General features: G+C 52.5%; 9 protein-coding genes across 9 annotated transcripts; 4 read left to right on the top strand and 5 right to left on the bottom strand.

The window, feature by feature from the left end:
- Positions 1–3,499, top strand: LY79DRAFT_550251 (uncharacterized protein). The gene is made up of 3 exons (XM_060557550.1): positions 1–485; positions 614–2,244; positions 2,304–3,499. The coding sequence occupies exons 1-3, from the start codon at positions 280–282 to the stop codon at positions 3,122–3,124; spliced, it is 2,658 nt and encodes an 885-aa protein (XP_060415468.1). The 5' UTR covers positions 1–279; the 3' UTR covers positions 3,125–3,499.
- Positions 3,500–4,790: 1,291 nt separating this feature from the next.
- Positions 4,791–5,879, top strand: LY79DRAFT_162847 (uncharacterized protein). The gene has a single exon (XM_060551159.1). The coding sequence runs from the start codon at positions 4,904–4,906 to the stop codon at positions 5,780–5,782; it is 879 nt and encodes a 292-aa protein (XP_060415467.1). The 5' UTR covers positions 4,791–4,903; the 3' UTR covers positions 5,783–5,879.
- Positions 5,880–8,281: 2,402 nt separating this feature from the next.
- On the top strand, positions 8,282–8,668 carry LY79DRAFT_162841 (uncharacterized protein). The gene has a single exon (XM_060551158.1). It carries the CDS (start codon positions 8,392–8,394, stop codon positions 8,587–8,589), a length of 198 nt encoding a protein of 65 aa, XP_060415466.1. The 5' UTR covers positions 8,282–8,391; the 3' UTR covers positions 8,590–8,668.
- Positions 8,669–8,748: 80 nt separating this feature from the next.
- LY79DRAFT_589395 (TPR domain-containing protein) lies at positions 8,749–10,446 on the bottom strand (the record flags this gene model as incomplete). The annotated part of the gene is made up of 1 exon (XM_060561024.1): positions 8,749–10,446. One exon carries the CDS (start codon positions 10,444–10,446, stop codon positions 8,749–8,751), a length of 1,698 nt encoding a protein of 565 aa, XP_060415465.1.
- An 891-nt stretch (positions 10,447–11,337) lies between these two features.
- LY79DRAFT_162825 (amino acid permease) lies at positions 11,338–13,532 on the bottom strand. The gene has a single exon (XM_060551157.1). It carries the CDS (start codon positions 13,155–13,157, stop codon positions 11,559–11,561), a length of 1,599 nt encoding a protein of 532 aa, XP_060415464.1. The 5' UTR covers positions 13,158–13,532; the 3' UTR covers positions 11,338–11,558.
- On the bottom strand, positions 13,219–13,870 carry LY79DRAFT_550243 (uncharacterized protein). The gene is made up of 2 exons (XM_060557549.1): positions 13,367–13,870; positions 13,219–13,300 (listed from the first exon to the last, which is right to left on the bottom strand). Exon 1 carries the CDS (start codon positions 13,822–13,824, stop codon positions 13,639–13,641), a length of 186 nt encoding a protein of 61 aa, XP_060415463.1. The 5' UTR covers positions 13,825–13,870; the 3' UTR covers positions 13,219–13,300; positions 13,367–13,638.
- Positions 13,871–15,498: 1,628 nt separating this feature from the next.
- On the bottom strand, positions 15,499–16,995 carry LY79DRAFT_589393 (phosphoesterase; the record flags this gene model as incomplete). The annotated part of the gene is made up of 1 exon (XM_060561023.1): positions 15,499–16,995. The coding sequence occupies one exon, from the start codon at positions 16,993–16,995 to the stop codon at positions 15,499–15,501; it is 1,497 nt and encodes a 498-aa protein (XP_060415462.1).
- Positions 16,996–19,560: 2,565 nt separating this feature from the next.
- LY79DRAFT_550242 (PLC-like phosphodiesterase) lies at positions 19,561–21,146 on the top strand. Its single transcript, XM_060557548.1, has 3 exons — positions 19,561–19,849; positions 19,923–20,654; positions 20,727–21,146. The coding sequence occupies exons 1-3, from the start codon at positions 19,689–19,691 to the stop codon at positions 21,094–21,096; spliced, it is 1,263 nt and encodes a 420-aa protein (XP_060415461.1). The 5' UTR covers positions 19,561–19,688; the 3' UTR covers positions 21,097–21,146.
- A 370-nt stretch (positions 21,147–21,516) lies between these two features.
- LY79DRAFT_512898 (major facilitator superfamily transporter) lies at positions 21,517–23,313 on the bottom strand (the record flags this gene model as incomplete). Its single annotated transcript, XM_060554433.1, has 1 exon — positions 21,517–23,313. One exon carries the CDS (start codon positions 23,311–23,313, stop codon positions 21,517–21,519), a length of 1,797 nt encoding a protein of 598 aa, XP_060415460.1.
- Positions 23,314–23,699: the final 386 nt, after the last annotated feature.

Raw genomic sequence — 23,699 nt, 5'->3', positions numbered from 1 at the left:
CGACTCGTACATGTCATCCCGTGCACATCCCCTCCCTTTGCCAGTCAACTCTTCTTTACCCCCTGCCCCTGTCCCAGGAACTGTCTCCCGACATGATCCTTGACTCGATTCACTTCCCTGTTTAATACCCGTCTTGGCCCCCATCATAGGTACATAATCTACCTACATTCTTCGAGATCCTCTTATAGGTTTTCTTCCCCCTTCTCTATTCTGCTGAAACTCCGTCTACAATACCCATCACGACTGGAAGGCCTTCAATTCCTCATTATCGTCGCCGCCATGTCAGGCCTCGACGATCTCCAGAGTGGACAAGACAGAGGTGAGGCTGTCGGCGACAAATCGGGCAGCTCCATCTCTGGCTTGGTCAGCACCCTGGCTGTTTGCGCCCCCATCGCCGGTGTCTACCTCGTTATCTTTCTCATCCTTCGTCGGAGCCAACGTCGGTTCTATGCGCCGCGAACCTATCTCGGCAGTTTGCGCGAAAGGTCAGTCCAACTAATAATCCCATTGTGCTAAGCTACATCCTATCTCATTGTTCATCCCGCCTTCCAATTCATCTCTTGCATTTCGCCATCTCGTCTCTTGCAATGCCCAGATGCTGACTACCTCGTAGTGAACGATCCCCGAGTCTGCCCAGTGGTATTTTCAACTGGGTTGGTCAATTCTGGAAGATACCCGACATTTATGCTCTCAAGCACCAGTCCCTGGATTCTTATCTTTTCCTTCGCTTCCTTCGCATCTGCGCCACCATCTGCTTGATCGGCCTTGTCATGACATGGCCTATCTTGTTCCCTGTCAATGCCACTGGTGGAGGCAATGCTGGCCAGCTTGACGTTCTGTCTTACAGCAACATTGATGTCACGGTCCCGTCCGGCGTCAACCGCTTATACGCCCATGCACTCCTCGGCTGGCTCTTCTACGGTTTTGTCATGTATCTGATCATGCGGGAGTGCATCTACTACATCAACCTGCGCCAGGCCTTCTTGCTTTCGCCAACCTACTCCAAGCGCATCTCATCGCGCACCGTCCTCTTCACCTCGGTCCCCGATGCCTACCTGGATGAGGCCAAGTTCAAGAAGCTCTTCAGCGATTCCATCAAGAGAGTTTGGATCACTGGCGACACTGAGAAGCTAGATGAGCTCGTGGAGGAGCGCGACAAGGTCGCCATGAAGCTCGAGAAGGCCCAGGTCAAGCTTATCAAGTTGGCTAACGCCGCTCGCCTCAAGGCTGTTAAGAAGGGTGCATCAGACGACAAGGCCCCGACCGCTCAAGATACCGAGTCTGCTGATGCCTCGGCTCGCTGGATCCCTCAGAAGAAACGCCCGACCCATCGCCTCGGCCCGCTGGGTCTCGTCGGAAAGAAGGTTGACACGATCGAATGGTGTCGCTCTGAGCTTCAGCGTTTGATCCCCGCTGTCGAGGCTGCCCAAGCCGAGTATCGTTCCGGAAAGGCCAAGAAGATACCGGCCGTGTTTGCCGAATTCTTCACCCAGTCCGACGCCCAGGCAGCCTTCCAGGTCACCACTCACCACCAAGCTTTGCAGATGACGCCGAAGTACATCGGAATCAAGCCTACTGAAGTCATCTGGAAGTCATTGAGGGTGTCGTGGTGGCAAAAAGTTGTTCGCCGGTATGCTGTCCTTGCCTTCATCGCCGCCCTGATCATCTTCTGGGCCGTGCCGGTTACTGTTGTCGGTATCATCTCGCAGGTTTCCGTTCTGGAGACGGTTCCCTTCCTCACATGGCTCAAGAAGATCCCCAATGTCATTATGGGAGTCGTCTCTGGCCTGCTCCCTAGTGTTGCCCTGTCCATCCTCATGTCGTTGGTGCCCGTCATCATGCGCCTATGCGCCAAGCTCTCAGGCGAGCCCTCGGACTCGCGCGTCGAACTGTTCACCCAGAACGCCTACTTTTGGTTCCAGCTGATCCAGGTCTTTTTGATCACAACCATCTCTAGTTCGGCCGTCGCCACTATTCAGGCAGTCGCTCAAAACCCAGGCTCCATCTTCGGCACCTTATCCATGGCGTTGCCCAAGTCTTCCAGCTTTTACATCAGCTATTTCATAGTTCAAGGTATCACCCTTGCGACTGGCGTTCTGACTCAGGTGGTTGCGTTTGCCATTTTCGTGGCGGTGCTGAAGTTCCTCACCAACACGCCTAGAGCTCTGTACCAGAAGTGGTCTGCGCTTGCGGCCATCTCTTGGGGGAGCGTTCTCCCCGTGTACACGACCATTGCGGTTATCAGTAAGTCGTCGAGCCCAGCATCCACATCCAAATTTTTCATCCGATTAACATGGCCCTAGGTATCACCTACGCCATCATTGCACCCTTGATGCTGTTCTTCTCAACGTTGGGCATGGGTTTGTTCTACCTGGCTTACCGCTACAACGTCCTCTTCGTCACCGACACCAAGGTCGACACCAGAGGTCTATTGTACCCTCGCGCCCTCAAGCAACTGTTCGCTGGCGTTTACCTGGCAGAGATTTGCATGATTGGCCTTTTCGCCGTGTCGGTTGCCATTGGCCCTCTCGTTCTCATGATTGTCTTCCTCGTCTTCTCAGTCCTGTTCCACCTCACGTTGAACAGTGTCCTCGACCCACTCATGTACACACTCCCCAGAACTTTGCAGGTGGAAGAGGAGTCGTTAAACGCCAACATTGAGGGAATCGACCGCAAGGATTCGGGTAGAGGTGTGTCGGAGGAGCAAAACGCCGAGTCGGGCAACCTCTTCAAGAAGGTGCCAAACATCAAGAACTTTGCTCCCGGCGGCGAAGGCAACACTGTGGGTAAGGGAGGTAACATGGTGACACGGTTCCTCAAACCTTGGATCTTTACCGACTACCTCACGCTCCGCCAGCTGGTTCCTCACCACGCCGCTACCATCGACGAGATGTATCCTGGCACTATCCAAGACAACGCCTACTTTCCTCCTTCGGTCTCTAGCCTGCCCCCTCTTCTCTGGATTCCTGAGGATGCTGCTGGAGTATCCAAGTCGGAGATTGCCCAGACGAGCAAGATCGTTCCTATCACGGATGAAGGTTGCCAATTGGACGAGAAGAACAAGCTGGTGTGGGATTCGGAGGTTGCTAGACCTCCTATATGGGATGAGAAGGTTTATTACTAAAGCGCATGCTTCACTCGACACCTGCGCACCATTGATACCCTTGCGAGTTTAAGCTCTCTCAGTAATGATAATGGGGGCAAACCCCTATTAGTGTTTTCTTAGTTTCCTATGTAGTAGCAAATGACTTGGTGTGCAACAGGGTTTATTTTACCACTCGTGAAACGCCAATGTAATTTGAAGCCTGTGTTAGGAGTCAAAGGAGCCTACTTGTGCGGTCTGTCGTGATGGTTTGCGGTGGACTTGGTTTTGTTCTTGATTATCAACAAATTAACTGCCTTATGGCAAGGATAATGAAATTCAGCAGACAGATGGACCGTGCAGGATCTGTCCCTTGATCAAAGATGAACAAAAGAAAAAAAATCGTTAATCTATTCGCCTAGGAGGTCGCTCATACCTGCGGTTTGAACTAATACCTACCTGCCCGATCAATATCACGTCACCTACCTAGAACCTAGAATATAGAGCAACTGTACTCAAGGACGCTATTTCCCGCTCAATATTTCCCGATATCCGGCAAATGGATGGGCGATGAGTTTTGCGCAGCCCCCTCCTTCCCGTCGACAATATCGACTTGAAGCCAGCTCAGACGATACTACTCAATATCCCGTTCCCCCGCACGACGATATCTATAACTTACCAACCTCGATCTCTTTGGTGTCCATATTGCAAACGAGACGAAAAATGAGATTCCAGCCCAAGAGTGAACGACAAGTGGGAAAATGCAGATATGACTGATTCCGCGTCCTTGGCACCTGGCACCCCAGAACCGACAAAGGTCCTGAGCTCAGCTATGGCAGGTCCGTGTCCTGAAGGTCAAGGTCACAGTGGAGGTGGTGGCCGCTATAATGTTATGCACACACTGCCCCAGCCTCCACCTCTCACATCCATCCCCACACCCCATCTTAATGGACGCGGCGCATCGACGCGGCTGACAACCCCAATAACCAAATCGTCCATCGGCGACCTTGAACGGAATTCCGTCACCACACAGCAGTCGCCAACCGCGAAAACGCGACTTTCGTGCCTTGCCATCTTTATCCACCGCAGCCAGAGTCGGGCTTCTCACACTACCATGGCTGAGGCCCTGCTGGGCCTAGCGCCCTCGTATGGCGACGCGCACAGCGGCATGCCGCCGATTGCGCATCCCGACGACCTTCCGAGCCTGCTCCGCCGCGACCTCGAAACAAAGAAAACACCCACACGATGCGAACACGTCTCCATCACACTCGAAGTACCGCCGACTGTTGAATTCGCCATTCAAACAAGCGACGGCGATGCGCAAGAAAACGTTGACCCCGCTTTGAATGGTGTTCAACCACACGCCGTCGAAGGCCAGCCTGTGAAGATCGTGCGCGCCTACGATACCATTATCAGCCAACCCCACGACAATCCAGCAATTCAGCGAGCTGTGGCGAAACATATTGCGGGACTTTTGTCGACCGCAGATGAGAGTACGTGGGTGGTTCGAGAGGTCTCGCGTGGCCAGTACGGCTGGTCCTTCACCTACATCTGCAAGGACTCCGTGGCCATGTGGAACAGGCAGAACGGGAAGAAGGTCACCAAGCCTCTCGTCGGAGACTACAGCCAGAAGGAGCTGGAACCCTCCGTCTCAGGTAAGGAACTCCATGCGATTCGCGACGGCAACACGCACCTATTGACCATGCTCCAGGCCGGCCGGCGTTTGACTGCCGCGGCGTTCTCATCATTGCCTTTTCCAAGAACTCGCGAACGATCAGTGTCAAGTACGAACACACGCCCTTCCATAAGACCGTTGGTGAGATGATTGAGCATTTCCGGCCGCTCCCCCCTGCAGCATCGCCAGTTCCCCTGATTCCCACTGGCGACAGGCCGAAGAAGGCCAAGACGCCAAAAAAGAGAAAGAGCGAGGCGAATGCGGACGGGACGCCCAGTGTGCCAAGAAGGAAGAAGAGGAGGAGCGAGGCGAATGGAGACGGAACGCCTGGTCAGCCAAGGAAGAAGGGAAAAGAAAATCGAGAGGCAGCGGCAGGCGCTGGAGGTGCGCAGGAAGAGGCTTTCGGCGACGGCCGAACGACAGCCACTGTCCCAACCAAGGCGGATGCTGCTGTGCAAAGCGGAGTTCATGAACATGCGGTCCTCAACGTTCCCCCGGCCGAAGCAGCTCGACGTCGTGAGGTTGCCATTAGACTCCTCAGTGGCAGCGGCGTGGATCCAGAAAGCCTTTCTACGGAGCAATTTAGCATCTTCGCCAACCAATCCCCGGATCTTCAGAAAGAGTCTCTTGCCATGCTGGTCAAGTACGGTGCCGAGAGACTCCGAATCGTGCATCCCAATGATGCCGCTGCGTCGTCGCCAACAAATGCGTCCCCCGGCCCCCAGCAGGCCACAACAGCTGAGCCGGAAGCTGACGATTCAGAGGTCACATCGGAAACCCCCGCCCCCGCAAAGAAGCGGCGGCCGCGGAAGTCCAGCCAGGCGGCTGGCGATGCTGAGGAAGAGTTGATCCCCGCACCGGCGGGTACACCATTGAAGCAAGTCTCGAGAGGCTCCTGCATTGCCTGCAGAAGGGCCAAGGCCAAGGCAAGTCGGCATTGTTTCATGCGAAGCTCATCGTCTAACTTGAGACTAGTGCGATCGAGCCAAACCTACTTGCTCTTCGTGCGAAGAACAGGATGTTGAGTGCCAGTATCCCCTTGTCAGAAAACAGGCAGCCAAGAAGAAGGAAGAAAGCTCCAAAACGCCAGTGGGGAGTGGCGATGATGGCGAAGCCGAAGCAGAGCCGGAACCGAAGCACGAGCCCATCCCAGAGCCTGCCGTGCAGACTGAAGAGCAGGAGCCTGAAGACATCGAAACCATCGATTACACGTCAAACATGCCTGTTGCCAACATGCTCACTCCTGCTGCCGAGCCTTCCAGTCAGGACTACTTCAACTCTGGCCATGACGAGCTAGCATTCACTCAAGATGCTTCCAGTGCGATGAGCATATCTCACGGCGAGTCCTCGTATCCAGAACCTTCAGCTACCGTAACCTATGCAGAGCAACAGACGGCTACCACGAGTTATGAGCAGACCTCTCCCCTTACTGAGACGGCGACTTACACTCAGCCAAGTGCGGACACATCGGGCTACGTCCAGCCAACCAACACGGAAAATGCCGGCTACTTGTACACTACTACTCCTGACACCAGCAATCTCAACTACACTCAGCCTGAGGTGGAAAGCCCCCGGTCGACGAGAGCCCCCACAACACGGCGTAGCTTGCCAACCGAGCAGCCGCAGCAGTCTGCCGCCGAAGACCCTGCCCCTTCTTCGAACTACACGCAGAATTGGCATAACTTGTCACCCTCCAAGGCGACAAACATACCGTCACCCACCACAACAGCGCAGCAACGCCTGCCGCGGAAGTCTGCTCAAACACCTGCACCAACTGTTGCCACGCAGCAATCGGCTTCTCTTGGCAACCATGGCAAAACGCAACAGACTGCAGCTCACGCCGCTGTGCAACAGCAGCAGCAATATCAGCCTTCTCCCCCGCAGCAAGTGGCTCAAGTAGCTCAGGCTCCTAAGGCTGTCACCCCCGCGCAAGTCTCGCCATTCCAGGCTCCGCGACAAGCAGCTCGGACTGAGAGTCGGGCTGGCCACCGAGCGTCAACTCGCACGCCTGTCAATGAGCAACGAGCCCTCCCTCCTCAACAGATTGTCCAGCCGTCCACTCAGGGGACTGCGGATACCAGTACATTCAATGGTACCCAGTACAATACCTATAATAGGAAGTACTCCGACGCGAGTAACACAACCAACGTCGGCACGAGACTCGCGACATACCAGCCTTACACGGCACAGACCACCTCTGCAAGCACGACGACTTACCCGTCTTACGACTACGACAGGGGCAATATTACGTCACAAAGCACGACTCTAGCTTACACTCCAAGTATCAATCCGCGATCTAGACAGTTGTACAATACCCAACCGCAAACTCGTAATACGCAGGCTTACGGTAGCAACGATGCGAGTGCGTCAGCTGCTAGCTCCTACGCCCAACCCTCGTCGACTGCACCACAGCAGTCTTCCACGCTGCAGTCATTGAACACGCGAGCCCCGACGACAGCCAGTCAAGCCAGGTCATCCACCAGACCCAACAATCAGCGACAGCAGCAGCAACACCAACACCAACCGCAACAACAGGTATCCTACAGCTCGTACTCCTCCCAGACGCACCAGCAACCTCACCAGCCGGACCAGCACAACTGGTATGGTTTCGGGTCGGGCATTAATGGCTCGTTTTCGTCAGCCAGTGTTTCTGGAGGGTATGCTGCTAGAGGCAGCGCTACCACAAACTACGGCACTGGCTCGAATGTGAGCAATGCCAACCAGGCATACCAGCAACATCAACATCACAGCTCTGTCACGATGCCAGGCCATAATTATGCTGAAGGCGACAACGACATGTACGAGCTGCTAAAGAACTCTCTTCACGGCCCTGGGCGCTGAGCGACATCGCTTGCATATTGAGTTGGGTTTCTTTCTCGTGCCCATATTGAGTTTGTATGCATTATCACTCTAGGGGCCTGGCCTCTAGCAAGCAAGCAAGCAGAGACTTGTAGAGGAGCGGCTATAACGGCGGGCGGACATTATTCCAGATGGATGTCATCTGGGCCTTGGTGATATTTCCTGAAGACGGGGCATACGGAATCAATCATCTTGACATTCCTAGTATTCTAATTATTGTAGGCCATGGGCGGCGTCTCACGCGCGCCAACCTTGCAGAATGGCCCAACGAATTCAACCACATGACCACATTTTCAGTTGACGTGCTGCATAGAGAAGCGATCAGTGAGTTAGCCTGTTAATATGATTTCCCCGCGCTGCTTATATTCCGTGCCACCCGACTATGTGACGGAATGGCCTGAAGACGGCGAAGTCTTTTACATTGTTGATCCCCCCCCCCCCCCCACCCCCCCTTTCGTTCTCTCATTGGTTGCCCCCAACCCCGGGCCCGTCGCCTTTCGTAGAAGACATGCCGGCAGCGTTAAACCTTTGCCCGAGGCAGGCGTCTCTTCATAACCAGGAAATCGTCCGTGTCGGCTCGGCACCCCAACTTGAGCACTTACTTGGTCGAGGACGTGGTAAGTAGACCATAACTCTTTACCTGAGGGATAGTCACACCCTGCTCGCTCTCTTGGATAACAAGTGCAGCGGAAGATTTCTGCCGGAATAGCTAAGCCGGAGCTCCCTTTAGAATGAATCGGATGTCGTTTTTGCAGAAGACGCTTTTGATATAAGAATGCAGCGCACAAAAGTGAAATACAAATACATATGTGAGCTGTACCACGGGGCTGGGGGCATCATTGGCAGTACTAGACCTAAACAAAGTCCACTTGTTTCGTTCTCCCCCGCCATCTGCCGAATGCTTCCCAGCACGTCGATGCAACCCGTCCCATGCCCCCCCCCCAAATCACGTCACATTCCACGTCCCTATTAGCCCAAATTCTTCCTTTGTTTCACCCCCCCTCCCCCACAGCGCCATCGCTGTCCGTCCCATCCCCATCCCCCATCAGGAAAGCCAGTGTCATAACCTGGCCCGTGGTCCTTGAGTGTCACTGAGGTCGCGCTGCGACGGCGGCCTCAGGTACCTTATCTGTCAATCGACCGTTTTCAGGCGACAGAAGCACGACGACTTGATGGGGACGTCGGCCACGGCCAACGCCAGATTCAGCTGCGGCTTGAGGATCCTGGCCTCGTCGTGGCGCCCGAGCTTCACCAGACACTCGTAGAATCCATGCAGGCCCCAGACGTTGTTGGGGTGCCGCAGGGCCCGGGGGAGCGTCTCGTCGATGCCGAGGTCCGCGCTGTAGACGCTCGCCGCCTCCGCCACGCGGCCCTGCTCCAGGAGCAGCGCGCCGAGGGCGTGCCGCGTCGGCTGCATCCAGCCCCACGGCTCGTCGTAGGGCAGGGCGTCGTCCCTCTCTACGGCCTTGCACAGGTGCCCGAAGGCGGTCTCATACTCGCCCTTCCGGTAGGCCAGCTCGCCGTCCAGCATCGCCTCCGCGATCGAGAGGATCTCCTGGCACGTGTTGTTGAAGACGGCGCGAGACGGGGGCACCCGCTCCGCGGCCCTAGCGAACAGGACCCGCTGCTTCTCCGCCTCCTCCACCCTGCCTTGAACGGCGAAGGCGACCCCCTTGGCGTAGTGCGTCATGGCCGTTGTCGAGCAGTAGAGCTGAGAGTCCCGGGGAAGCTCGAGGGCGTGTATGTCGTCCCATCGACCGAAACGGATTAGCGCGTGCATCCGCATGCCGAGGAAGCCCTCCAGCCAGTCCGCCATGGGCGGGGACTTGACACGCAAGAGATCCTCCGATATGGTCGATTCGAGCTCCGCGACCGTCCCGAGGGCTACTTTGGACTGGCCGCACAGCATGGAGGCATACAGCCTGAAATGGAAGTCATGGGAACGATACAGGGTATAGAAGTTCAGTGGGCCTTCCCGGGCAAGAAATTTGGAGTCGGCACGGATGGCGTCAGAGTTGGAGGCTATGGCCCGGCGGTACTCGCCGCATATGATGTCGAGATGGGTGGGCATGTGCTCCAGATGGCCCGCGTCCGGCACGAGCCCGCGCAGATTGTCGGCTATCGTGAGAGCGGCCTCTGGAGTGGGCGACATCTCCATGAGGTGGATGTACAAATGTAGGAGGCCCGGGTGCTGCAGAGAGCCCTTCACTTTGAAAGTCCGGTCCATCACGTCCTTGATCTCCAACGTCCTGGCACCAGGGATGGGCCTCCCCGTCCTGTAGTCCCACAGCTTCCAGGGCGTGACATTCATCGTAGCATCGGTCCAGAGGGCGACCACATCAAGATCGTTGGGGTAGTCCTGCAGCACCGCGTCCATGGCCTGGGCATAGTCCTGGTTCCATTGCGAACAATCGCCCGCGGGCGTCTCTTGCGGGTACCGGCACGCGAGGGCGTTGATGAGGGCGACCTCGACGGGCATCGCCTTGGCGATGTGGCCCTGTGCCTGCACGATGGTGCGATGAGCGCGCTTGGTGGTCTCTGCTAGGTCTTTTCCGTCAAAGACCTTCCACGGCTTGTTGTAGTTGGGCCCCAGCACGAAGGCGAGCCCCCAGTAAGCCATGGCACAAAAGGGGTCATGATCAATGGCCTTTTGGAAACATCTCGCCGATTCCCCGTGGTTGAAGGCGTACGCCCAGGTCAGGCCGCGGTTGAACCAGATTTGGGCATCTGTGCTCGTCGTGCTCACGGGGCGGTGAAAGGAGCCGAGATTATACGGGTAGGACTGGTCAAGATGGGAGAGGACGGCGGACGATAAACCCTTGCTTCTCATTTTGAGCTGATTTCACTGGTTGAGCGATTTTCCTGTTGCCGTATGGTTCACTACCTAGCCAGCATGGGAGGGGGGGGGGGGGGGGGGGGGGAGGCAAAGTTAGGAATCGTTGTTGGGGTAGTAGTCGATTGGTTGAGACATCTGCTGTCATCGATGTGTTGGTCGGTCGGTGTCTCATGCCGGACTATCATTCCGCCGCTTGCTTCCTTCCCCCTCGTTGAACATGCGGTGAACTTAGATGCATCTCCAAGAAACATTCCTGAAACCCCGATAAGTCCAAGCACCGATATACACATAACGATCAGTCTTAAACACATGTCCCGCCGTCGATTCTAGCATCGGCTTTGTTGTCAATGAATCATTGGTTCTGTCAATGCAACGACCGTCCCCCCCCCTTCCGCCCAAGTTTCGAGGTCACAGGCAGCCTACGACGGAAAACACCGGATCTAACTATTGCAAGGTCATGGTGCTCCCTCGAACGATTCAGCCGTACCGTGAAAGTCCAGGGGCTGCTAGCACTAGTTGCCTTCTCCAGATGGTCCGCGGTCCTTGTGTTTTAGTCCCAGGACTAGCTCGATTACTAAACATAGTGCCTGGTTCCAAATGATGAAGGACCTTCATGTGTTGACAATGGGTGTAAATACCAGCGGTGCTTGTATGCCCATATGAGCCGCTGCTATTCCACGATTTGTTCACCTGGTTTATAGCAACATATCCATAATCTTGAAAAGACGGTGTTGGAAGTCATGACTTGAACCTGCTGACTTTAAAGTGGCTGTAGATGTAAGTGAGCAATTAAGTGAATGAGAGCGGGAATCACGCCTCTAACGTCTGATGTCCAAAAAGTCATTGCCCTCTTGAACATTGCAAATAGTTTTGAGGCTGATTGTGAGCTTTGGTTCAATTAAGCATCAAAAACAAGACAAAAAAGATCAACACGGTTCCCAGTTTAAGAAAAAGAGACTGGTGGATAAGCAAGACTATGTAAGACCTGATCGGCATAACAGATGGCAGCACTCTGAAGTCATTGTGCCAAAATTGATTGATTGCGTTAATATTTTGAAGCGGATAACCGGTAGTGATGATATTGGGAAACCATACAGATATGTACATCATTTTGCAAGATGGTGAGATCCTGCGCCGACTTCCGTTTCTGTCACGATGCCCCCCGTTGTCGTTGGGCCTTCGTACCCCTTTCTGGCCCCCATCAGCCACCACAAGGCAACCAAGGTCGTGAAACCTCCCCAGATCAGACATGCATAGTTCATGGACTGGGAATTTGTAGGGAGCGCGAAAGGGAAAGAGTAGATGACAAACCAAACCAACATGTATGCACAGGCAAAGCCATTGACGGCAAAGCCAGTCCATCCACGCATACGAAATGGCCCGTAAGCGACCCGAGTCCTTCCTGCTAGGAGGTTGGGCAAAATAGCAGCAAGATAGGAGCTGCTGGAAAGAAGGATGAAACTTCCAACAAAGGCGTTGAAAGCAGTAGTGCTGCCAACATAAATTGCCCCTAGGATTGTTACTAGCACAGCTGAAAAAATGGTAGACCACACTGGCATTCCCAGTCTGGAATTCACTCTCCCAAGAACGCTGGGTCTAGGGCTCGCCCCGTCACGAGCGAGCGCCCAAAGTGTACGGCCACAAGTGATGTACAGTCCCATCAGTGTCAAACCAATGCAGATGAGTACCAAGGCGAGCAGACCAGTCGCGCCGGCAGCAGATCCGGTGGCCTGGCGGTAAATTTCGGCAATGGGATACGGAGACTCGAAGAGGGCGTCATAGTCGTTGATGGCGTACATGACAGCGACCAGATAGCAAAAGCCGGTGATGAACCCGATGCTCATTTGCAACCCCAGGGCGATGGGAACGTTGCGCTGAGGGTTCGGGATCTCCTCTGCCAAGTGAGTTGTCGCATCAACAGCACCGACGCTGAAAGCTCCGTTAAGCATGCCGGCAACGAAGACGAACCCGTTGGGGTATCCGATGTCGGCGGTCCATTCGGTCCAGACAAAGGAGGAGGAGGCATGAGGCGGCCGTCCGTCGTGGCCAGGCATGACAGCGACAACGATGACGGTGATAAGAAAGCCGGCCAAGATCGCAAAGACTCCAATATCATTGATCCGAGGCATAGCGCCGTTGGCCAGACACACCATGGCGCAGGCGAGCCACGTGGCGATGATGTAGACGATGAAGACGTGCCAGGGCTTCGCCTCAAACCCCGCGTGATTGAGCGCGTACATCTGCACGGCTGTGTTACCAAAAATCGATGCCATGCTGGCTGCGCCGAGGATCCAAGCCAGATAATTCCACCATCCGGCGAAGAAACCAATCACGCGTCCCCATCGGCGACCAGGCGTGACGGACGCAAAATGGTACACGCCCGCGGACGAAGGAATGGCGCTCGCTAGCTCCGCAATGCTGGCGGCGACGGTCCAGTAGCAGACGGACACAGCGACGAACTCGTAGAGCACACCCGGGGGCCCGCCGTTGAAGATGGCGACGAGGATGGAGCCGCCCACCGCCGGCCAAACGTTGCCAACGACGAGGCCGACGCCAGCCAGGGAGAGGAGACTGAAATTCCGCTCGAGCGCTTGTACATGACCTGATGCGTTGATCGCGACATTGTGCTGGTCAACCGGGAGTGTGTTGTTGACGTCGGCGACCGCCGCGCTGCTGTGGCCGCGTGATTTGCTGTCAGAATCCATAATACTTGGTGTCCGCCGATCGTCAGGTTGTTGAGATTGGCCTGCGGCTCAAGGAGAAATTAAAAAAGGGAGAGCCGCGAAGGACTTGCGTAGATACACAATGAAATGCGACGTGTGGTTATAACATCTTAACGGAAGACGATGTAGGCACCCACTCCCGCCAGCAACCCTGTATTCACGTCGCTGTTGGAGCCGCTAACTTGATAAAGTCCGATTGCCGACGGCCCTGAGGTCGATAATGGCCCAGTGGTGAGGCCATTGTCGCAGGTAATCGGGGGTTGCCACTAGGTATGTCAGGGGCGGACTGGCTGACCACTGAAATTCCAGACACTTATCCGGCACTGCAGCTGGCCCCTTACTAAGTGCGTATTCTCGTCGAGATGAAGCTTTTGGCCAGTGCTTCTCGATTTTGGCAAGGATTCTGCCTATAATGCAATATAGCTACCCGGCTGGAGCCGTATGTTGCTAGAGACGCCGTTAGTTACGTACTTTGAGATGCGGAACTCCCCGCAAAGCTAATGAAACAAACGTCGATGAGAAGATAATCAATTGTGGGTACCAGCTCCATCCACTGATTGCATGGGTTGAACGAAAATCTTACGCGAGAGCTTGACCAACGATGCGGGGGATTGATGCTTCTCTCTTGGCGACGAGTAAAGTGGCACATATTACGGATACTCCGTACATAGACATCGAAGGAAGGACTTGAGGAGACCTATAAACAGTATTTACACCATATAATTCTGAATCAAGTATACCTACTGGAACAGGGTGGGGCGATCAGGCCAAGAATACTAGATAGGCAGCGAAAGTTACCTAAGCATATACTGATCAGATGTTGTGATATAAGCCGTAATTGCGCAGTGGCAATTACGGATCCGCTTTTGTCATCACAACATCAGAGGATATAAGGATCAGTGTCTTGGGTAGTAGACAGGAATTCAATAATGAACTTTTGACGAGAATCTTTCTTACCTACCTTTCCCCTGATTAGGCGAGAGCCTTTCTATGGTTTACCTTCAATCGTGACAGCACAAGAATCTTGGGAGGTTCTACTCCACTGATCAGCTCTGGCTTTACCCTGATTAAGGCAATTATCTGTCCTGATCAGAGTAAAGAGTCACCTCTGATCAGGGAAAGTATCTTGTGTTGCCTGAGTAGGTGTTAGTGTTTTGTATCTGAATCGCCGCACTGAACAGGTCCCTATATATCTTATCCGTTTCAACTAGTCTAGTTGGACCAACGAAGTTCGAGTCATTTTTCTTGTAGGTGCGTAGCTGATTGATCGTGAAAGGACAGCAAGCTTAGGTAAACGTAGCTCTCTAAGAGTCTTCACCTTCTAAAACCTGAAGCATTTCCTGAAAGTCTTATACTGGAATGATTTCTCAAACATGGGTTTATTCAAATTTGGGTACATTGCCGAGAAGAGCCCTAATGTACCGGAGGCTGTAGGCCTTTGAGCTGCGCCTTTAAATGGGACTTACAATCTAACTATGTAATGCTTGGTGTTATGTAGATAGCAAAGTCCCAGGGGTTCGGTCTCCAAGGCGTCTAGTATTATCACGATGTATATTTAATGCTCTAGACATTGTCCACCAAGCCTGAAGGAATACTTCGATTAGTGTACATTACTAACCCAACATATATATACCCGCGTGTAAGCAGAAGCAGCGCCTCAAGTGCGGTGGCACATGACAATGCTTTATGCCGTTAGAGTGATCATCAAAGTAATATAGATCCTGAACTCTGAACACGCCAGATTCGCCATCTATCAGGCAGCACTTAATCCAACTTGCAAGGAGCCTTCACCTTGCCCGCAATTATTAGCCCCTAGTATGTACTGCTAGCGACTCATATCTAACTGAGTTGAATTCAAAAATAACGAAACGTCCATCAGAGTCGTTTAGGTATTGCTCCGTGCCATGGCCCAGCTCTCCTATAGTAGAACAACTAGAAATCGAAACTTTGTGCGGTGCTCTTTGACTGCCACTGTCGGATCACGGCTGATAATATTGAGTGTCTAAGAGCATACAGTAGAACTGCCACTGTGACAATGGCGGGAATTTATGGGCTTGAAACATTATAGAATACGATAGAACAGAATGATCGTTTTTGTTATTTTTTAATAAGATATGTAAAACATGTTCACACGCAAAGAAAACAGACATATACCGTAGCTAGCGGTGCCAAGGGGCGTAAAAGCCCTGCTACGTACTGTGACAGACTACTTCCACAAACACACCACGTTATAAACCAAATTGCACACCAAGAAAGTAATCCATGAAGATGATCTCATGCCGTTTGGTCCTTTGGACCTGCGCAGTCCCACAACCCCATACAATCAGTCATTGGGCCAGTAACGGATAGGACCATCGATCTCCTTAGCAGTAGAGAGACCAATGGGCACTTCGAAGCCTTTGGGCGGGTGCAGGGCATCGTTCACCTCGATGATATTGCGGTAGTAGTCAGGCAGACCCGAGCCGTACCACAGGCGGGCAATAGCCGGCAGTACGGTGCGGTAGCCACCTCCAAGGATGTCGAGATTCGGGGCGACGTAGATGTGCGGAAGATTGCAGCCGTTGCTGAAAACGCCGCCATAACTCTGGTTCCAGTAGTAGTTAACGAAGCTGTCGCCGGCAATCGTGTCGTTCCAATAGCGAAGGGCGTCGCCCGTCTTGGAGCCAATGAAATTCCACACATTGGCACCGACGTCCCACCGACCGAGGGTGTGCAGGTTCCAGTTCGCCTGGACCGACGACAGCTCGCTGTAGTGGTTGTAGTAGGCGCTGTCGGAGGTACCGACCAGGTCACTGGGGACAGCTGAGCCGAGAAGAATACCGGCTACATGGTTGCGGGCCAACGGATACTGACCGTTGGCCTGCCATGTGATGTAGACAAGCGTCTTTCCGTCGTTGAAATTAGAGTTCTTCAATAGCGGCTCAACGAAGCTGCGAGTCCAGTTGCATGACACGGTGATGTTGGTGTCATGTCCGTTGTGAGCCAGGTTGGGCGTGACGAACAGCCACTGTGGAAGGCGGTTGCTGTTGAGGTCCTCGTAGAAGAGCGTCAAGTTCTTTGTCTTTGCCAGGCGCTCCGAGTCTAAGCTAACCGAGTCGAAGCGCACGAGGAGATTATGCTTGCGCGCGTAATTTCCCTCAACAGGGTTGGTGTACGTGAAGCCCTCGAATCCCGAGTAGGGCAGCCCCTCGTTGTAATCGCCCCAACTTATGCCCTTGTCTTCGAGCAGGTCAACAATGGTGGACACATTCTGGTTGAATAGGAGGAATGAATCGCTGTTAACACCCCAGATATCACCGCTGGCCGGTGCCACGTAGTTGGGCTGACTGGGAGCTCCTGCCCCGTACATATTGGACAGCAAGATGCCTTGCTCGATGAGAGCCTGGCAGTTGGGGTCGGCAATGGCGTTCTCATATGCAGTTGTCTCAAGGTAGATCTGCATGATGCGATTGAAGACTTTGCCTGTAACGTTGGACACAGGCGACAAGGTCAAGGCAGTCGCTGCCGCCGCTGCTATAGCTGCCGGTTCTGTCTCCGTGTATTGAAGGTCAGCCGGGGTCGATGTAGTCGATGTTGACGTAGTTGCTGTCGACGTGTACTGGCTGCCAGTCGAGATCGACGTGTACTGACTGCCAGTCGAGGTCGACGTGTATTGACTGCCAGTCGAGGTCGACGTGTACTGAGTGACTGCCGATGTCGACGCGCACTGATTGTCAGCCGTCGAGCTCATACCATTGTTGTAACCATTCCGACCAGCAATCTTGTTGGGGGCTCCCATCGCCATGCCTGCGGCGACAAGAAGTGGGATAATGTGCACCATCTTGAACTGCTCAAGATGATTGTAACAATTGTGTAATATTGGAGAGTCTTTATCTCAACAAGTGCAAAAGTGGAAAGACAAGAAGCAAGTAGGTTAACTGTTGTAAACAAGATGCGGATGAGTAAAAGAATGAAAACGCCGAGGCGACGACAACAACCTCTATTTATACTTGTTTAAGCACCACCGTATACCTCAACGCTCGCACAATTGGGCCATGTCACCCATGGAATCTGCTACCGGCATGTAGGCCATGTAAGCCACCATGGCCATGTTGCAGATGCTGACCATGTCGGCTAGGTTGCTCATGTGGGCATGTTAGCTGTTCATGTGGACATGTTAGCAAGACCGTCGGTGTCTCTCATGTGTCTATAACGACCGCTGCTGTCTTCGCAATCCCGCCGGTTCCTGACGGGCCCAAATTTCTTCGATCCAATTGTAGTCTTGGGGGGTTACCAGACAGCCACAAGGGAGCCCCAAACTAGTTGATTCTTTATGATTGAGAGGAAACAGTATATTTTGGACGTAACAAGCAGAAGTCTGGGGATGGCTCGTCTCGAGAGTTGCGTATATACCCTAGATCACAAATACCATTCACACGGGACCGGTTGCTGGCCACTGTCGCTCCGAAGGGGCTGCTCAAACCTCCAGACCCTTGAACAATCCCAATTCTCATCAGTTCCAAGCTCTTTTGAGCTGTTCCTTGATGTATGACCCAAGCTTCCGGGATGGGTCAGCACTAAATCTAGATCTATCGGGGAATAATCTCTAGTAAAAAGCTTAACGTTCTCTATACCTTTCCAGGATGGGATTAGTTCAGGGGTCCTATTATCTAGTCACAGTCTTACCATGCTCACGTTACATATTCCATCCAACACTACTCTGTAGGACTAACTAAAAGTGGCTGGATGTGATGTTAGTGCTTAGGAGCTTGGTCACATAACCTGGTGACTATGCACCGCTAGTGTGAGATTGTGCGACGCAGCTGACACTAACGTAAGAGCGGCTGAGTTTTACCAGATCGGAGCATTCTAAGTGCTTATCTAACTTGGCTTAGCTTGGTCAATCGGGGGAAAAGCAAGAGAATACCATGATCAAGAGACATCATGATTGAATTGCCTTGCATGAATTTGACGAATGGAAGAAGTATCTTGGATAGGTATGCTTTAAAGAACGAAACATAAGAGGATGAACCAAAGTTTGGATGTAATTCTCTTAATAATGAGGACCTAGCTATGAGGATAGGTTAATAAGACCAGACATCCAATATGAATTCTCAAACCATTCATGCAAATATAAGGAGGCCGACGGTACGAAACTTTTCAGCGCCCTGATGACAGGTTTCTCGGCAGCTGAGTATTGTTGCAAACCAGATTCGTAGATCGCATTTGACTAAATCCGAGTCACTTTCCAAGTTCAAGAACCTGGAATCCACTATTGAGTAGTTACAACGCATGCCACTTTAGCCTCGCAAAACCACAGAACTAGCCACAATTAGTTAGTGGTTCTGTAGTGAAGCGCGGAATTTGATCCTGCTGTTATGTAAGCAGAAAAAATAGACTAGGATGATGAAGAATAGGTAATGCAAAACACGAAACTCAAGTATAGATCATTATTGAATCTGCGAATCTGAAAAAGGTCAGACAAGCCTTCACCACACCGTCCATTGACAACTGCAGAGTTAGTATGTTTTCATAACTTACAATTTAACGCAAGAACTTTGTGGTTCCAAAGCTATTCCGAAGTATTGTGGTTATAGGTAAACCAAAATAGTTTCAGACCGCAGAAACATAACCTCTGGCGGCAACAGATTTCCACCTTAAGACCGTTTAACGTGGCCACCCAGCTCATTATGCCGATAAAGTAATCCTGACTAGACAGTAATAGAATTGAAAACATCTGTAAGGAAAAGGAAATATACGCAAAGCAGGCAGGTTACAGGTTCTCTAATTTGTGTTGCTGTTATCACACAGCGCTACTGTAACTCTGAAGCATTGGCTTTATGTCAGGAATTATACGGACATGATTCCTGATTTTCAGATCCTCGGGAAGCAATGGGAAGCAGAATATGAGCTCAACTCGAATGTTGTACCAAAAGGCCAGAACAATTTAAGTTTTTTGATCTAGTTAGATGCTTATTTCATCGAGTCCTTATGGGCAGTAGAGCTTTCTAAGATAAACCTCTATACTTACATTCTGTCGTGATGCCTTCACCGGCCTCACGAGCCGTTCGTTTCGGAACGGGGTTTCTTCGGCACGGAAAAACAGTTCCTCTGGGTGGTTTAAGTCGCAGAGAACTAAGCCGTTTTCTTATGCCTTTTCCTACCCCAAAAGTGCCTCTACGACACATTCTGAAAGGGTAAAATTACATTATAACGGAACCAATATCTCCATGTTTACGAGTCGAAGCGTCTCCTTATTGTTATTGAGTTTACACTGATTTATAGTTCTGATAGGGGGCCCATGGTTGGTTCCTACAAGTGGACTTGATGCAAAGTGAAAGTATGAAACGATGAGGATACGAAGCGGGGACTGGCGCTGTTCTCCTCTCATAGCACCAAACTCTCCAAAATGATCACTAACACGTGCCAATCTCCGATGCTACCGGACTGCGCTATATTAATGAGAGAGTGCAGTTGCTCATTGTATTGTCATTGAAAGGTGGAAAAGCTGCAATTTTACCTCCTACCGCCACAATGCAGTCGTTTGTCATATCAATTACGGTCCTTGCCCTTTGGAATCTCCAACTGCCAGTAGTCTATGCAGCACGGCAGCCATATGATGTACGGAAGATCATTGACGCTTTTCGTCATCGGCATGATGATCTGACCATTCTGTGTGCCCACAGAGGGCTGCGGTATGCTTTTACGGTGGCACGATGTTGAATAAAGCTTGTTGTCGACAAAGCATCAGAGACTAACCTCAACTAGATGGAACGGCACGACAGAGAACTCTCGGGATGCCTACTTCCGGGCCTCTGAGGCCGGATTAGAATGCATCGAGACAGACATTCATCTTTCTCGGGATGGATATTTGCCGATGGTTCACGACAACGGCTTAGGGCGCACCACAGATGTTGGCGAACAGACTCAGCAGCCAGCTTACAACCCGTTTACGGGCAAGGGGTATAATCCGCCAATCATACAAAGCAATTTCAAAGGCTTCATCGAAGACCTTCATCTTCGAGACGAGCTGGGAAGAGTACACATTGAGACCGTCCCGACGTTGCCGGACATGGTCCATAGCATCTATGAAACGGGTGTCAATGTTGTGCTCCAGCTCGATTTCAAGGACCAGGCTGCGGTAGAGCCAGCCTACTGGGCGTTGAAGAACCTCACCAACCGTGCTGGTGTGCCTGCGAACGAGTGGTGTATCTACAAGTTGCAAGCCAAGTGGTGGAAGAACCCCGCGGAGCTCGAATCGTTGGGCTGGGTTAAGGATGCCTTTGCCTCCGGCGTTCAGCTCGCCTACATTCCCGTCTACAATCCCGAAGACGAGACTTCATGGAATACTCTCGAATCTCTCAGGGAATGGGCTAAGACCAATTATACAATCAGCGCCGAATTCGAGATTTATTCCACAGGTGCACCGTTGCAAAATCTGCAAGACTACATTATACTCAACGCTACAGTGACAGACTCATTCAGTACATCTGGAATCTTGTATGCTTTCACCTCTAACCATAGTAGAAGCCCATGTAAAAGTACATTGCATCTTAGCTGACTTTACGACAGCTACGCACCTGGAGACTTCGTCGACTTCATCACCTCAAATCTTACGCGATTCGACACAGCAAACTACAGCATTCCGGCAGATATTCGAAAAAGCAACTCTGCATTCAAATTCCAGGAAAATATGGCTCCTGCGCTTTACGACTCGGTAGTTGGGAACAAATCATTGGATGGCCATGATCACCGAAGCGACTTTGACTGGATTATGAAGCAGGGCTTCCAGTGGGTCATCGCTGACACTGCAGACCTTTGGGACGCGCAGCTGCGAGCTGAAGGTCGTCGCAATATCAGCTATATGTTGGCTGGTAAAGAAGTCGATGGCGTTTCGAACGGTTGGTATCGACGACATACTCGGGATTTTTCCGGGGAGTAATAGCTGGTAATTCAGCAAAAGGGGAAGCGCGGGTTCTTGCAATCAAATCCTAGATTGTAGTGAGTCGCTAGCTTGTGTAGCAACATCAAATTGTCTTATTTTCTCCATACATATTTCGGCCCCTGAGTCTTAAGAGAATTGGCAGCAGGAAGTTGATAGTACATCTGAGAAGCATCCAAAGAATTTCGGGTCTTCATCGCTCGTTGCAGTTTTATGGAAGAACACCAATATAAACGGAGCCATAGACGTTTGGTTATTTGTGAGCTGGATTTCAGGCGAAATATTTCAAGTCCAATGCTCTCTTCTCTCTAATCTATTTTACTCATATACGCGTTCAAAACCAAGAAGCCAAATAATTCTTAAATAATCCAAGACGAGTTGCACCAAAGCGCACTACCATGGAAATCTTCATACCTCGTTTCATTCGGATGACACCGCGAACTTGCTCAGAGACCTCAGCCTGGCGCCATAGAAGTAGAGCAGCCAGATACCAATAATACCGATCGTGCTTAGCCCACCCAGCAAGCTCGTGCCGCGCGCAACGCCCAAGTCGAGGTACATCGGCCGCGCGAACAAGATGCTAGCGAACGCAAACGCTGAGCGGAAAAAGTCGTTGCCCGCAAAGAGACTGGCGGCGTACTGGGGGTACGAGAGCGGGACGTAGACGAAGATGCACTGCATAACGATGAAGACGGTAGCGCCGTATACGGTGATGCCAATGGTCGGGGCGATCCAGTGGATCGCCGGGGACGCCGTCCAAGCGAAGATGAAGAGCCCGATGGTGGGGCCGAAGGATGCCGGGAGGGCGGGCACGAGGCGGTTCTCCTGGGCCGGGAAGCCGAATTTCTTGATGCGCGGGATCATGTAGAAGGCCAGGTACGAGATGTATATGGCCACGCCGATGAGACAGGCGACGAGGATGCAAAGGAAGACGAGGCCGACTTGGCCGATGCTCATGCCGTAGTAGACCGGGTAGACCAGGGGGAACACCTCGAAGAAGGAGTAGTAGATGCCGTAGATGATGGCGGTGTATACCTGCACGAAGAGGATAGCGGGGTCCTTGATCGTGATCTCAAGCGGCTTGATCAATGCGTCGATGACGACGGCCGATGTTTTAAGATTGCGCTGGTCGATTTCGGACTGGGACATGAAGCGGTTACTGCCTGTCAGCTTCCGGAGGCGCTCGGCACGGCGGAGGAGAATGTTGGGTGTCGAGGTCTCTGGGAGGAAGAGGAACATGACGAGGAAGACGGGTGCCGATGCCCAAAGAATCTCCCAGAGTGACCAGCGCCATCCCATGGCGGGAACCGAGAACCCAGACAAGACCGGAGAGATTGCGGGCCCGCAGTAGGCAGCGGAGACCCAGGCAATCAGAGCATAGGGAAGATTCAGCAAACTATACATGTCTCCAAGGGACGCGGCGCCCGATGCAAGGCAAGGGGATCCGAATAGACCTTGCAGGAAGCGAAGGACCATCAAGCCGGGGTAATTGTCAACCAAGGGGGCCGGGATGGAAACGACGACGAAAAGGAGCATGGTGACAATGTAGATGGGATTCCGGCCGATGCGAGGGATCTCGGAGAGAGGGGAGAACAGCAACGGACCGATGCCGTAGCCCAGGACGAAAAGGGCCAGGCCCAACGAGGCTTCGGTCATGTCAACGCCGAATTTGTGGATGACACCCTCAATGGAAGGCAGATAGATGGCCGAGGACATGTAGACGATGAAGGTGTAGATGCATATGATGACGGTGATGAGGCCACGCTTCGCGTTAGACCAGTTCTGCGGGTTATCGACGTCGTCGCTAAAGTACCAATCCACCAAGATGGCCCCATCCTTGGTCTTCTTTGGAACGATGGGTATGCTCTTCGTCTTCTGGATCTCATGGATCTCATCGATTTCGAGGCGGTCCTGCGTATAAGGAACCGACTCTTGTCTGCTCCTCGTCCGCTGGAGGGAGACTCCGTACGGGGACGCGTCCTCGGCCTCCTCCTGGGACAGCGTCTTTTCTTCGTTGATGCGGGTCGATTGGGAGGATCTTGGCGATGCCGGATCTGCGGCTTCGACCGCCAAACCCTCTTTTTCCGAGTTTAGGACGTCAAGCCATGGCTGCGGGAGTTGGAAATCGGGCCTCTCCTCGGGGTATTGGAGAAACTTGTTGCGAGTGATAAAACGGATCAGTTGGCCCACCGGGGCCTCTCGAATTATCTGCGCCATGGGGACGGCTGACGATGGTGTAGCTTAGGAAAATGGTGCTGGCAGCTTCGGATTTGTATGAGTCTGGTGTAGTGTAGGCAATGTCTGTTTGAGCGTTCTTGCCGTATGGGGTATGATGGTTGAGAAATGACTTGTTGATGGTTTGACAAGAAAAGAGACAAACTCGAGCCCGAGACATTGACCATCTATATAGTTATTTTCAGCTTGACCATGAACCAGAAGCACGATGGTGCTAGAAAGACTAATTGGCTGCATGCCTGGATGTTGATGACCGAGCACGACTCGAAGAATCGAGCCGTCCAGGGTATCGAGGCACAAGCCGGAGTTGCGGTGCGGCGCAATTCCTTACCTCCAGTATCTCCAGTATGGGTGGTATTATGAATCGG

This window comes from Colletotrichum navitas (assembly GCF_030913465.1).
Source record: "Colletotrichum navitas strain CBS 125086 chromosome Unknown LY79scaffold_21, whole genome shotgun sequence".
In the NCBI taxonomy this organism is placed as follows: Eukaryota; Fungi; Ascomycota; class Sordariomycetes; order Glomerellales; family Glomerellaceae; genus Colletotrichum; species Colletotrichum navitas.
This window is presented reverse-complemented; position numbering and strand designations above follow the sequence as displayed.

Bases quoted from the DNA above. Each gene is read 5' to 3' on its own strand.
- LY79DRAFT_550251 (XM_060557550.1), top strand. From the start codon at position 280: ATGTCAGGCCTCGACGATCTCCAGAGTGGACAAGACAGAGGTGAGGCT. The intron at 486-613 runs GTCAGTCCAACT...ACTACCTCGTAG, and splicing joins CTCGGCAGTTTGCGCGAAAG to TGAACGATCCCCGAGTCTGC. The intron at 2,245-2,303 runs GTAAGTCGTCGA...ACATGGCCCTAG, and splicing joins CACGACCATTGCGGTTATCA to GTATCACCTACGCCATCATT.
- LY79DRAFT_162847 (XM_060551159.1), top strand. From the start codon at position 4,904: ATGATTGAGCATTTCCGGCCGCTCCCCCCTGCAGCATCGCCAGTTCCC.
- LY79DRAFT_162841 (XM_060551158.1), top strand. From the start codon at position 8,392: ATGCAGCGCACAAAAGTGAAATACAAATACATATGTGAGCTGTACCAC.
- LY79DRAFT_162825 (XM_060551157.1), bottom strand. From the start codon at position 13,157: ATGGATTCTGACAGCAAATCACGCGGCCACAGCAGCGCGGCGGTCGCC.
- LY79DRAFT_550243 (XM_060557549.1), bottom strand. From the start codon at position 13,824: ATGTGCCACTTTACTCGTCGCCAAGAGAGAAGCATCAATCCCCCGCAT.
- LY79DRAFT_550242 (XM_060557548.1), top strand. From the start codon at position 19,689: ATGCAGTCGTTTGTCATATCAATTACGGTCCTTGCCCTTTGGAATCTC. The intron at 19,850-19,922 runs GTATGCTTTTAC...AACCTCAACTAG, and splicing joins TGTGCCCACAGAGGGCTGCG to ATGGAACGGCACGACAGAGA. The intron at 20,655-20,726 runs GTATGCTTTCAC...ACTTTACGACAG, and splicing joins TTCAGTACATCTGGAATCTT to CTACGCACCTGGAGACTTCG.